General features: G+C 37.9%; 1 protein-coding gene across 1 annotated transcript; it reads left to right on the plus strand.

Annotated features, from left to right (window-relative positions):
* Window positions 1–87: 87 nt before the first annotated feature.
* On the plus strand, window positions 88–13,475 carry lats1 (large tumor suppressor kinase 1). Its single transcript, XM_055054240.1, has 8 exons — window positions 88–258; window positions 802–1,258; window positions 1,654–1,759; window positions 2,499–3,808; window positions 6,545–7,127; window positions 8,974–9,156; window positions 9,954–10,060; window positions 10,136–13,475. The coding sequence occupies exons 2-8, from the start codon at window positions 914–916 to the stop codon at window positions 10,622–10,624; spliced, it is 3,123 nt and encodes a 1,040-aa protein (XP_054910215.1). The 5' UTR covers window positions 88–258; window positions 802–913; the 3' UTR covers window positions 10,625–13,475.
* Window positions 13,476–14,767: the final 1,292 nt, after the last annotated feature.

The raw sequence follows: 14,767 nt of genomic DNA on the forward strand, positions 1-14,767 counted from the left end.
CGAGTGAAACAACAATAACGTTAGCGGAACTTTATTTTGAAAACCGGAAGCACTTTGTGGGGTTTGTGTTTAGCTTTGTAGCTTGTACTTGTCATTCAGATATCCCTGGAATTTTAACACGACTAGGAACCAGCCAGCGGAGCACAACAAGGACGTTTTAGGTCAGAACAACATCCCTCACACAGAGGAACCACCGGAACCACTGCTGGTTGCCGAAATAGGAACAGGTGGTGAGAAAAGCGGCAGCTACAGACAGCGGTAAGTTGCTTGACGGGAGCTAACTGTTAAAAGTTCCGAGCTAGCAGGCTAACTTGTTGAATAGAGGCTAATTGACGCCTTTTCCACTCACAGGCCGTGCTGTTAGAATTCACACCGAGTTTAACTCGTAATTTTAGTCACCGACAAGTGGTTAGTATGTTATGTGAACCATTTAGATATTTGTGACAACCGATAAATGTTTTCCGACGCCTGAGAGTTAACGTTAAAGTCGCGCAAAATTAGCCTGCGATGCTAACAAAGCTAAGCAATTAGAAAGGGTCTTGGATCTTTAAAGTGAGCTATTTATCTGAAAGGAGTTTTGTTAAATTTAAGAAAACCAATATAGCTTAAATTGTGCTTTATAGATCCCAGCTCAAAACAACAGTTTTCTTTGTTTTTACTGCGTAATATTTGTGATCTGGTGATCTGGTAAATGTTTATCTGTGTTGATTGCTCATCTCTGTCTCATTTTGCCCAACCTGTTTGGTAGCATTACATGCATGCTTGCTTATCTTGCATGTGTTTGATATTGGATGTTTTCAGCAGCAGCATGCAGATGTGAAGTCAGACATCAGATACCCAGATCTTCATTTCTGCGGCGGACAGGTGGGCCGTCTTCTTCATCCATTATCATCGTTCATATAAATGCTTGTACATGAGGAGGAGAGGGGAGAAACCCGAAGGATACCGACAGATGAGACCCAAAACGTTCCCTGCCAGTAACAGTGGTAACAGCCAGCAGATGCTGCAGGAAATACGGAACAGCCTTCGCAACCTGACCAAACCCTCCGACCCTCCAAAAGTAGACCCTGTTGGACAAGCAAAGATGCTCCCTGAAGATCCGAGGCACCAGGGGCGCACCAGCACCCCAAAACATTCATTGTGGCTACAGGAGATCCGCAAGTCCTTGGTGCCTTTTGAGCGTATTGATCCTACCACTTCTGGCCTTGATCTTAACACGCAGATGGTACTGGAACCATCAATTGCTGGGTTTGAGGAGGTAAGATATCCCTCACAAATGCATAATCTTATGAAGATTTGTGAGCTTTTCATTCTGTTCATACCTCTGTAATTGACAAGAAAGACTTGGTACACTTTGTATAGAAGGAATTATTTTGAAAATGTCAGGTATGCAATGTGAAGTGACAAGTTTGTACAGTCACCAGTACAAAAGAAGTTTTACATCTGACAATCACCTTTTGGTTTGCACGATATCCAAGTATGTAGACTCAAAGTGCATCGTAGTAAAGCAAGTAAAGTTTGTTTAAAGCTTATAATAATGGCTAATGGGTCAATATCATGCTTTTGAATGTAAAAGTAAAAACAGACTCTGAGCATGATCGCTTATTTGAATTGATTTTCTAAACTAAGTTATGTTTATTTCTGTCTTCCTAGGGCCGTCGCGTTCCTTCAGACTACATGGTGAAGGTAAATTACCAGGACTCGATGAGGGAGCAGATGGCTGCTGCTAACACCAACTCAACAGACCTGAAAGCTCCAGGTATTAAGATCAGATCCACTGGGAACAGGGCAGGTTTTCACTTCTTTTTTTCTTTCTTTTATCCACACTGCCTTTTGATCCAGTGTCCATATTTGTTTGCAGGATTTAGGACAGCTGCTCAAAAAAGACAAAACAACCGTCAGAGAGTATGACTAATACCAAGCTCTTTAGTGCTATGCTTTCACAGACAAGTAAAAAGAAAAAAACTGATGCATTTATTTTTGTACCAATTGGCGTTTTCAATGTTTGAAAAGTTACACACTTTAAAAAAATCAAACTTTTAAAATGTATAAACAGGACTATAATATACAAATATAAAAGTGCAACAAATTGCAATGACATTTTAGGGAGCAATGACTCCAACTTTTGTGAAGACGTCTACAAATCTTTCACTAAAAAAATTATGATAATTAAATTTAGGCTGCAAAATGTTGGTTTTCCGGTTTCAAAAATTGAATTATTTCCTTCGATGTGTTTGTAATATTAAACTGAAGAAGGCTGAACTAGATTAATGAAAAATGTGTAGAATGTACCAAATATCTTAACTGATTAATTGATTAGTTATCAGAACAATCAATCACCAGAATAATAGATTAATCGTCAAAATGATTGATAGTTTCAGCCCTACAGATGATGTTACCCAGGTAGATAAAAATCCAGCCAGGTTTATGCCACGAGTGTGAAGGCTACAGAAAGTGTATAATTTTTATCACAGTTAACGTTTTGTGTTTGTGTGCAGGTCCATCTCACATGCAGCAGGTTGTGCTGCGCAGACCAAGTTGGAAAGAATCCAAAGAGTCCCTCGCTCCTCGAATGGGTCCCGTGATGGTGGACGGCATGATGTACCGCTCTGACAGCCCTGGACCTCCTCCTGTTTACCCACAAGGCCACTCTGCTAGCAACCAGAGGGTGAACCCTCCGCTGCCTCCTCAGGTGCGGAGTGTCACACCACCTCCGAACCGCAACAGCATGCCTCCAATGTCGTCCTGGGAAGGCAATCCGTCCACCAAGCGGTACTCTGGGAATCTGGACTACCTTCCTCCGCGGATGTCTCCAGTCCCCCAGGGCGCCCGGCAGGACATGTATCCAAACCCGGCGCCTCAAAATCAGCGCCCTGCTGCCCATAAATTCACCTTTCCTCCCACCTGGACTCAAAATGGCTCCGCTCAGCCGGACTGCATGCAGGGAGGCAACCGGCAGCCTCCGCCGCCTTACCCCGTAAACAGCAGACAGGGTTCCAACGAGCCGCAGCCTGCTTCGTCTCCTTCCTACCTAAACGGAGGAAACATCCCTCAGTCCATGCTGGCTCCCAACCGGAACAGCCACAACCTCGACATGTACAACCTGGCACCTCCTCAGACGTGGTCGCAGCCTCCTCTGGCGTCCAGTCAGCCACCACCTGCGTCCGTCACCAACAGCAACCAGGACTTGTCGCCGTCGTGGCAGCACAACATCCCGGTTCGCTCCAACTCCTTCAACAATCGACCCGCTCATTCGTCCAGCACCCAGCCGTCTGCGACCACCGTCACCGCCATCACGCAGACGCCCGTCCTGCAGCCGGTGAAAAGCATGCGCGTGACGAAACCCGAGATGCACACCGCCGTCGCTCCAACGCATCCACAGCGGATACAGCAGGTTGCACCTTCGCCTCCTGCGCCTGCATACCCCGACCCACCACCTGCGGTTTCTCAAGTCGTCGTGGAAACCCCCAGCCATCAGGGTCCGCCGCCGCCATATCCTAAACACCTCCTCCCTTCGCCCGCCCCTCCGGCGTACGCTGGAGGCAGAGACGAGGCTGCCGACGAGAGCGGCGGCGAGAAGGCGTGGGAAAGCAGCGAAAGCTTGGCCGCAGCCGAAAAAAAGATCACTACGTCGCCCGTCCCGGTCCGCCGCAACAGAGACGAGGAGCGGAGAGGGGAGTCGGGAAGAATCAACCTGTACTCCCCTCAAGCCTTCAAGTTCTTCATGGAGCAGCATGTAGAGAACATCCTGAAGAATCACCAGATGAGGATCCGCAGGAGGAAGCAGCTGGAAAGCGAGATGCAAAGGGTAAGAAGAAGGAAAAAACGCCTCTAAATTCAATCATTTTCTGCTTTGAGCTTTTTTTCAAACCTTTTTTGCACTTTTCAGGGTTCGTACAGCTGCTTGAAATCCTTGAAAATGCATTTATAAAGTCATTGGAGTATGGCTGTTAGATATGATTTATTTGTCTGTTGTTATTGGAAGTGATTTGCTCGGCTTAAAATATGCTGCAGTGTTTTTGTTATAGGTAGAAATTTTAAATCCATCAGAAAAAGGAAGGATTTACAAGATTTATACTAACGATTAATCGCGATTAATTGATTGTTGAAATTAATGTCGATGCTATTTTCAGGGTTTGTGCAGATGTTTAAAAATCTTAAAAGTTTTAATTTCAATTAGGTGTTTTCAAAGTTTGGAAAGTGCTTAATATTTAAACTGCACAGTTTTGTTTTTAAAGTACAATCTAATACTTGATTAAAAGCCTAAACTGCAATTGAAACCAGATATTTTAACTGAGGCTGAAAAGATTAATCATGAAGAATTGATTATTAAAATAATCGTCAACTAATTAAGTAACTAGATGAATAACTTATTCGTAGCAGTAATTAAACTGAAACTTTACAAAATGTTCAAACATTTTGCATTTTAGATAAAAACATCTTTGTCTATAAATATGTTTTAGTCAAAATGCCTCAAATGAAAGTTTTAGCTTCACCTGGTTCAAATTTGTATAGCTTTTTTGGCAATAAAATGTTTTTCTCATTTAAAATAGGATTATTGTTTTGATTATTTGCATTTTAATGCATTTCTAATATTGTGTAAAGAAGACAATGGTGGTAAAATGAAAAATCTGTATCGTGTGCCATTCTTCATATATAGATTTACATTTTTTGGCTGTCTGAAGTCAGACGAAACTTTTCTGGTTTTAAGTTCTTTATAATTACCAAAATTATTTCTTTTTGCTAAAAGCCAGAAGAAAACAGTTTTTATTGGATTTGTTTTGTGTGGTTTTGGTTTTTTTATGTACATTCTTTAGCAAGTTATTTTTGTTTGGATTGTTTAGATGGAATTAATAATAATGACTTATTGATCTGTGAAATTGCAATAAAAGGTTGGCTTATATTTTATATGTTGAAGTTTTGAAAATTTTGGCTTTTTAAAAAATTAAATTGGTGTTTTGTTCTCAGACCAGCCAAGTGTGTGAGAGAAGCATTTCAAAACATAAAATCTGCTATATTTTTAGTTCACCTTGTCCCTGCTGTGCAGAATACTGCCACAAGACATTACTAATTAATATTTTTTAGTTCATTTGTGCTGTTTTTAACTCCAAGTTTGAAAACTTGCCTTGAAGAATGCTTAAATTTTCCTGAGAAATTGTACGAACTCTCTTTTCTTAGCTGTTCTTTCTCTTCCCTCTCCATCCTTGCTGTCATTAACAGCTGATCTAAAAGGTAAACGCATCTTTGCTGTCCTGTATGCTCATGCATCGCTTATTCAGCAAGGTGTGTGATTTCTGTGTTTCTACTGGAAGCATGGTGTCTCTGGTGCATGCATGAAATCTCACGTCATACATATCATCAACTGTGATGCTTGAATATTTACATTCTGGGTCACAATGTGCAAAATTCAGGAAAATACGGCTGATTTAAATAATTTCAGCTGTATTTTTCATATATTTATTGGTTATTTGCACCAATAAAATGCACCAATCTGACTTTTTTCTGCTTGATACTGATCAATAATGTTCTTTGAGGTTTGACCTTTTTACCCAACCTTTTTATTACTGATGTTTTAAGGACTGTAATTATCCAAAATGAGAGAGAAATGTACTGCAGCAAGATCAACAAAATGTTTTTAGTAAACTCAGATAAAGTGCATTCTGTTGGTAGGTGATGCATTTGTTAAACCACTGAAAAAAATGTGATTTTTGAATGTTTGATCAGGGAGACATTAACTAATTGATTGGTGCATCTTTAGTTTTACGGCTGGGTTATATGACTTAAAATAAAATTTCTAATTTATTCACCTCAGATCCGATTTTAGTCAATAGTTTTTTTCCCTTTTCTGTGAGTTAGACGACGGAATATTAGTGCCAGGTTACAATAACTTAGTTCACAAGAATATAGTCATAAATTTCAGAGAAAAATGCCATTTCACCTCAAGAACATCTTAAAATTGCAAGTAATGTTGGTCTAATCAGACAAATCTAATTGTTATAAAGATTTAATGTGAGTTTCTAAGTTTCAGTTTTTTTCTCTTTGAAGTTTCTGAAAATAATTTGTTCCTGATGTGTTAAAAGATGATTTTCTTATTTGTAAAATCAACAACAAAAAAAAGAATAACTTCACAAGATGCTTAACATTATCATTTTATTTTCGGATTTGTTGTAAAATTACTTCATTCATATTATGACCTTTTTCATAAGGTCACATTATTTTGACTTTATTCTTGTTTGACTGTAATATTGTGTGAGTTATTCTCACAATTTAAAAATTGTAGCCTGGCTTTAATATCCATAAAAGTTGTAAAGTTGACCTGAATTTAAAGTGTAAATAAATAGAAGCTGTAAAACAAGATGGCTGCCTGAGCATGATGACATCACTCTAAAGTATATTTTTTGAAAACTTGACCAATAACCCAGCTCCGGCTAATACATATATTAATATATTTTATCTTTTTATGCTGTTTTGCATCTAACAAAATAACGCATTCAAAGCATTTTTCAGTTCCACTGACTCAGATTTTAACGAGTTTGTTTCCTAGGTGGGTTTGAGCTCAGACGCCCAGGAGCAGATGCGAATGATGCTCTCGCAGAAGGAGTCCAACTACATCCGCCTAAAACGGGCCAAAATGGACAAGTCTATGTTCAAACGGATCAAGACGCTCGGCATCGGCGCCTTCGGAGAAGTGTCCCTGGCGAGGAAGGAGGACACGGGGGCGCTGTATGCCATGAAGACTCTCCGCAAGAAGGACGTGCTGCTGAGGAACCAGGTGGCTCACGTGAAGGCCGAGCGGGACATCCTGGCCGAAGCCGACAACGAGTGGGTGGTGCGTCTCTACTACTCCTTCCAAGACAAGGACAACTTGTACTTCGTCATGGAGTACATTCCCGGCGGGGACATGATGAGCCTCCTCATCCGGCTCGGCATCTTCAAGGAGGAGCTGGCTCAGTTTTACATCGCGGAGCTCACCTGCGCTCTGGAGAGCGTCCATAAGATGGGCTTCATCCACAGAGACATCAAGCCTGACAACATCCTCATAGACAGAGATGGACACATAAAGCTGACGGACTTTGGGCTCTGCACTGGTTTCCGCTGGACACACGACTCAAAGTATTACCAGAGCGGTGGGTAACATTCCTCTTCACCTCATTTTAAATCCATAAAAATAAATATATTAATCAATATAAAATGAATGGTTGAGAGATATTTGGCGTTATAGTTCCTCTTTATGAAAGCCTGCACAGTTATTAGAGGTGGGTGCAATAGCCTGGCTTTTCATGATAGTTTCCCAGTTTTTCTTCTCAGAACTGTGACATAAATTACGCTGCAGAGTCCTCAAAATTAAAACCTGTCAGGATTTATCAGATTATACCAAGGCTGAAACGATTAATTAGACTACTCGACTGCTCAAATAGGCTTTTTTTTCGGGTTGGTATAGGTGCTTGAAATCACTAAACTGAAATTCATGCAAATTGAAATTTATGCATTTTCAAGATTTGGAAAGTGCTTGATATTCAAGCTGCACAGTTTTGTAATTAAAGTCCAACCATATCCTTGATTAAAAGCCTAAATTACAGTAGAAACCAAATATTTTAATGAGAAAAGATTAATTGTGAGTAATCGATTACTGAAATAATTGGCAACTAATTTAGTGTTTTACAGTCATTGAAATCCTTAAAAATGCTTGAATTTATATTTTTCAAGGTTCAGAAAATTCTTGATATTCAAACTGCAACGTTTTGTAATAAAGTGCGACGCTTGATTAAAAACCTAATTTAGAGTTGAAAACAAATATCTTAAGTAGAGCTGAAATGATTAATCATACTTAATAAATTACTGAAATAATTTCTACTAATTTAGTAAATAATTAATTAACTGGAGTGGACAGACTCAGAAAAACGCCATTTACTGAAAAGAATATTCAGAGCAGAAATTAAGCCTAAAATATATGAAATATAAATCCATTTTGCATTTATAAATGCAAAATATATATAAAAATGTGTTTCATCCAAAACTATTCCAGTGGTATTATTTTAACTTCACCTGGTTCCAGTTCATTAAATGCTGCTCTTGCACTTCAGGCGTCAGGATGTTTATTTTCTTATTTTAAGATGGAATTTTATTATTTATTTGTGTCATTTAATGCATTTATAATATTGTATACAAAAGACAAAGTGGTTGAATGCAAAACAAGTAGAATGGGGCAATTTTTTTATCTGATTAATAGTTAGTTGTTGGTGTAGATTGTACCAATTTATGCATCAAAAAATGAACTGTTAATTTTAGTCAGAGTTGTATTAAACTCAAACCAAACAGATCAAAGTGCAGTTTTTTGGTTCATGTGTTCATGAAGTTTATTTTGAACTCATGAGTTTTAATTAAAATGGAGGAAAAGGTCACTTAATTAACGATCTAGTTTAATTTATGTTTACACCTATAAATAATGCAAAACCTTAAAAAAATAAAAAATGTTCAGAAATGCAAACTTGATGAACAAATTAACTCCATTTTATTTCTTCTTTTAGGTATTAAAATAGAAAGAAAATGTAAAACCTTTGCAGAAAACGAGATGTTTTTTTTGTGGGATGTTGAAATATGTTAAATGAAAACAGAAGTATAAAACTTGATGACAAAAAATAGATCTAAAATAATATAATTTGCACTTATAGCATCAAACATTACAATGTTATTTTGACTTTATTTTTATTCCTTAAATTTTCCTTTAGATTCAATATTGCCCACAATCACAATCTGTTTTTCTGTAATTAAAACGGATAAAAACGAATTGTCTGAAAATGTCTTTAGTTTGTTGCTTTAGAAACTAAACAGATACTTTTCAAATACAGTTAGCTGACCTGACCTTCTGATTAATTGTATTAAACGAGTTTTTCTTGCTCGTTTAGTTCATGATGCATGCCAGAAATTCTCTTAATCAATAAAAAGACAGCAGGATGTGTGACCTCTCTGCAGGGGATCATGTGAGGCAGGACAGCATGGACTTCAGTAAGGAGTGGGAAGACCCGGCCAACTGTCGCTGCTCCAACCGACTGAAGCCCCTGGAGAGGAGAAAGGCCCGGCAGCACCAGCGCTGCTTGGCCCACTCGCTGGTGGGAACGCCCAACTACATCGCTCCAGAAGTCCTCCTTCGAACAGGTACCGACTAGAATATTCCACAGCAAGTAACTTACAATTAATTGTTTATTAGATTCAAATTGGCTCCAGTCGATAAACATAAAACGCCCACTTAGTCCTTCTCTCAGTGTTGTAGTTTGGCTTCCATCCAGCAGAGGGCGCCGCTGGTAATCCTTAAACCAGAGCCGTTGATTCAGAAACTGTAAAGGAAGGAAAAAGAGAAACGGTCGAAAGGGAATATGATACAGAATGTACTTTATGCGGTTTGATTGAAATATAATCAGTCGATAATTTGTTGTATTTTAAAATTATCTACATTTAATAACATGAGAACATCAATATTTCACCGCACTTTGTTACACTGATGTACTATTAGGTTATTGCAAATGTTCCATAATTGTGGTCAAAAACATTGCTAATTCCCACCTGAAGGTGGCGATATTTTACTTTCACTCTCCCACTGCTGCTTTTTACTTCAGGCTGTTCTTGTCCTTTATCAGTGTGGAGAGGAATAAAAACATCCCACTTACTGTCATACAAAGTCACAAATGTCTTTCCATGTCTGACTTAATCTCCACAAAATCAGTGATTTAGTGATTTTAATTGCAAAACAATCACATAAATAGTTGATGTAAAAAGAATTTCAGTATAATTTAATGTTATATGCAGATAGCTTATCTGTTATTGTAGCAGTTTGACTTTTATCAATCCATTCTTCCACAACTGGCCTTTGACAACATTGATTACCTTGTTATGGCCCAAAACGAAATAAGAAATGCATCAATCAGTAACTTGCATGTGACTGATGTCTGCTGCAGGATACACCCAGCTCTGTGACTGGTGGAGTGTTGGTGTCATCCTGTATGAGATGGTTGTGGGACATCCTCCGTTCCTGGCGAGCACACCACTGGAGACGCAAATGAAGGTACGCCAGTGCTGCTGCGCAGCGTCCTGCGGCCGCACGGTTTGCCGTCTCTAATGTCTGTGTTGTCGACACCAGGTGATAAACTGGAAGAGCACGCTGCACATCCCGCCTCAGTACAAGCTCAGCCCGGAGGCGTCGGACCTCATCGTCAAGCTGTGCCGCGGCCCAGAGGACCGCCTGGGCAAGAACGGCGCCGACGAAATCAAAGCTCACCCTTTCTTCAAGAGCGTCAACTTCTCCAGCGACCTGAGGCAGCAGGCGGCGCCGTACATGCCCACCATCGCTCACCCGACGGACACGTCCAACTTCGACCCGGTGGAGCCAGAAAAGCTGCGCAAGAGCGACGACGAGAGCAACCACAACGACACGCTGAGCGGTTGGTTCCGCAACGGGAAGCACCCCGAACACGCCTTTTACGAGTTCACCTTCCGCCGCTTCTTCGACGACAACGGCCACCCCTACAGCTGCCCCAAGCCCATCGAGTCCGAGGGCAGCGACGAGGACGAGGCGGAGCTGGACGGCGCCGAGCAGGACACGCACGGCCCAGACCTGGTGTATGTGTAGTCGCTCGTCGTATGCCACGGAAACCTTTTTATTCTGCATTCCCTCCCTTTAAATATGCAAATACACCTCATATTATTAACATGAACACAGTCACATTAGGCGTGTTTCCATTACAAATGTGCTCAAAAACACAATTACAGCCTTTCCATTTAATAAGAAATGCAATTAAAATTGCATTTCATGTGTGGATAAGTTCGTTCATGCAATGAGTCATCAAAAAACACGCCGTGACATCATCCCCCATCATTCCTGCCATCATCTTCATCGTTTCCTCCAGGAATAAAATCCAGATCATGTGACTCATCCTGTAGAAAAACTTTAGTTTTTTCAAAATTGACGCGATTCAGCAAATTAATTTTCATATGCTGAGTGGAAAAAATGCTGGAAAAACACAATTTTGGTGTTTCCATTTAATGAGAAACGCATTTGAATTATCACTGCACATGGAAACGGCTCTTTAAGACACAACTAAAACTATCAGACGACCCTGTAAAAATAACTCCGAAGACAAATAGTTTGCATATATTTTTTCTTCCCTTCTTATAAAATCTTTCCGTCATGTTTGTGTTTAGAGTGCGGCTGATCATTTTCAACACAAGTTTGTGATGCGTTTATCCAAATGAAGAAGATGTAAAACTCTAGATGACTCACAAATGAGATATTAATAGAATTCCTACATAAAAAAAAAAAAAAACTTAATGTAGGAGAAAGACGTTCAGCATTCATAATGCAACATGAACTATTTCAAGGGAATGCAAAAGAAAATATTTTCCCCATGTCCTCCAGGGGGCGCAGTAGCATATAGACTCTTAGTTGGGTGTTTGCTAGATAAAGCATTTAAAACCTTGAATATAGGAAGAATATTTCTGCCGGATCGCAGCAGGATATGATCGAAAAGCCAGATTTACACGTTAAAACGGAACTGACCTGGAGTCAGTTTATCGAAAATTCCCTGAGGGAGTCACTGGGATCGAATAAAAATCTAAACTGTTATTTTTACAATTTTCTCCATGAGAGTACAAATTAATACCAGTAAATTATAGTTGCTGTGTGCAGCTTATTGACCTAAATCCTGATTACTAGAATCACAAATGTAGGAGAAAGACGTTCAGCATTCATAATGCAACATGAACTATTTCAAGGGAATGCAAAAGAAAATATTTTCCCCATGTCCTCCAGGGGGTCGTATTTGTGAATCTTAGAAAGATTCACAAAGACATCAGCTGTTGACGATTTTCAGTTTCATCGACTCTTTCGGATTTATGACTCGGATTTATAATAGTGAGAGAGAGCCAGACTTTCAGCAGATAACAGGAAGGCTAAACAGAGTTTTGCTCCGTTTTATTTTTCTAAGCGTCTAACTTGCAGTTAGGACTTTAATCACAAGAATTAGTGGTATTTATTCACATAAATCCCTGCAAAACGGAGCACTGTAATTATGTTTAATCTTATTTTTATTGAAGCTCTGATACCATAAGAATGAAATGGTAAACATCACAATCACAACCGTACCAAGTTCTTACTGTCTGTAAGAATCAGTTTATCGTCATAATGATTCATTAAAAATATGTTTCCAGATTAATATACATATATATATATTAATTAAGATACAGATCTGTTTTATTAGGGGAAACATACTTTTTAGTCATTTCTAAGAGAAATGGTTAAACAGTTTATTATATATTAAAACAGTAAAATATTGACTCCCATAACTGTAAAATCAATATCGAAGCATGAGAAATTTGACTTTTGCAAATTATTTTGCAATTTAAAAGTGATTTTTATTTATTATCATAATTGATGTCTTTCCTAAAGAGTTTTATATCCTCACCGTCTTGTTGCTTAATCCAGATTCTAAGTTGTCACCATTTCTCTAAAGAAAAGGGCATTTTAAGCCTGTTTTGTGCACATAAATAGTAAATTTCTGTTACAGAATCAGATCTGCCTGCGTGCAAAACTAATGGCATTAATGAGTAATTCCATTTTTAATGTAAATATTTTAAAGTTTTGACCAGGGTGCCGCTATCTATGACAACTTATCGCTATCCCCCGGTAAAGCCTTAATTTATTGATGCTAGTGTAGATGCTGCTCAAGTCTATTTTTTTAAGTCTTAATTTATATTTTAGTTTATTGCAAAGGGGATTGTAGAATTGTGGTTCATATAATTCACAGGGATAATCACTCTAATTAGTATTCATTGCTGTGCCTTTTTGAGTTATTTTTCACCACTGGCATTTTTAAAATGAGTAGCTGTAGCTGATTGTACTACAGTAGGTTTGTTTTATTTTTCTAATTTATATCTAAAATGTATTTATAAATTAAGTTGTACACCATGGATGTAAATATCTTCTCTGCCTTTTAAGCTGCTTTTTGTTTCCTCTTTTTGGGCAGGCCCTCTTCTGTCAATATGTACCTTATTTTTGGCACTAATTTACAGAACACTTATTAGTTTTAATTTTTATTTTAGGTTTCATGCTTACATCTCAACCAAAGCACTAAATAAGGGGTTATTTTTTATTCTACTTTTTACCAACTGCAGAAAGTAACAGTAATTACTTTTCTTTTTTGGATTTATTACATTTAGGTATCTGATTACTGCAATATTTGGTCTGAAGTTTTACTTTAGTAAAAAAAAACACTAAAGTTACCTTTATATTTTGTTTTTTGGCCCCACTGTATTTTTTCTGTGTAGGAAAGAATATCTGAATGTAGTTTATTGATTTAATAATGACCACTGTCATTCTGCACTGGTTTTAATTGTGAGAGAATTTTATTTTTGTGTACATTTTTGCTCCCAAAGGTTTGGGAAGAGGGTAATAATAATAATAAAAAAAGGAATAAGAATTGTTATGCTTGGCTTTCTCATTGAACTGAGTGAAAGATGTTTGAAATGTTATGATTTGCACCATTTTCAAACTGCTTTTATATTTTAAACTGGACATTCAAATGCAAAGCAAAGTAATAAAAATATGGGCAATTGACTAAAATGCTAATGATGCTGTAAAACTATTGGAAGTTATGGGTCAGAAAATTTTGAATAAATCACGATAAGTTGATGTATATTCAGCTTTAAAGTAAAGAAATAGAAAATATTCCCCAAGTTTCTCATTCCTTCATATACAACCTTGATCAACAAGAAAGTATCAAACTTTCTTGTGGCTAGGGTGATTTAAATCAAAAGTGCGTTTTTGTTTTCATACAGATTCCGGTTAGACATGTAAACAATCAACTTGTAGTTTGGCCTGCAGAGGGTGCTGCTTCCATATTAGTGTATATTTTAGATTGCTACTAATTTACTAAAGCAAGTAAAGGGTTTAACAGACAATATTTTGGATCAAAAAGCACCTTTTACATATTTGGGCTACAGGAAGTAAGTTTATATACTGTACAGCTGGATCGACTGTTCTGCCTGTTGTAGGCCAGCAGATGGCGCCACCGACTGGAAACGTCCTTCCAACCTCTGACACTCCTCTCTTCCCCCAGAGTCAAAAATCTTCATTTTAAAATGAAAGAAAAACTTACCTTCATCTGGAAAGATTCGGTTCTGAACTGGTCCCAGTTAATTACTGATTTAATCACAATAAATTAAATTAGATTTTTCTTTGACAAAACACCATTTTATGCTGGGTGATCTGTTTCTGGGTGACATTCTTCAAATTAAAACTTTTTTCTAGTAAGATTTGCACCTTATAAAATCAACATCAATACTGGCTCTTTTGTGTAGCTGCACAAGGTAAGCCATTAAAAATGTTAAATGTAAACTTTGAGTTAAATGTAAACTTTGAATTTTTACTAAAGCCAGATAGGAAGCTAATTATTTACGTAGAGGAAGTTCTGGTTAGATAGGCATCACATGAAGAAGCTGAAAAAGATCAACCTACATTGTTATAAAAATGTTTATACTTTCTTTACTATTATAACAATGTTATTAAAAATTCCTAAAGACTTTTTGAGAACACAAAAACCCTGTTTCAAAAATCAGAAGTCACTTTAATTTTAAAATTTTACAGCTTTTATGGCTTTTGACTTAAGATTTAATTAGAATATACAGCCCAATTAATTTGTCAAATTAAAAATAAATTAATACTTTTCATAAAGACCACATTTCTGTTTTTAAATCATTTATTGGTTTTAAATTTAGA

Source organism: Poeciliopsis prolifica, unplaced genomic scaffold, assembly GCF_027474105.1.
Source record: "Poeciliopsis prolifica strain line A6 unplaced genomic scaffold, Auburn_PproV2 SCAFFOLD039, whole genome shotgun sequence".
In the NCBI taxonomy this organism is placed as follows: domain Eukaryota; kingdom Metazoa; phylum Chordata; class Actinopteri; order Cyprinodontiformes; family Poeciliidae; genus Poeciliopsis; species Poeciliopsis prolifica.

What these genes read in the sequence shown, in the direction of transcription:
- lats1 (XM_055054240.1), top strand. Translation starts at nt 914, where the DNA reads ATGAGGAGGAGAGGGGAGAAACCCGAAGGATACCGACAGATGAGACCC. An exon ending in CAATTGCTGGGTTTGAGGAG is followed by an intron (nt 1,259 to 1,653) that starts GTAAGATATCCC and finishes CTGTCTTCCTAG; the next exon opens with GGCCGTCGCGTTCCTTCAGA. An exon ending in CACTGGAGACGCAAATGAAG is followed by an intron (nt 10,061 to 10,135) that starts GTACGCCAGTGC and finishes TGTCGACACCAG; the next exon opens with GTGATAAACTGGAAGAGCAC.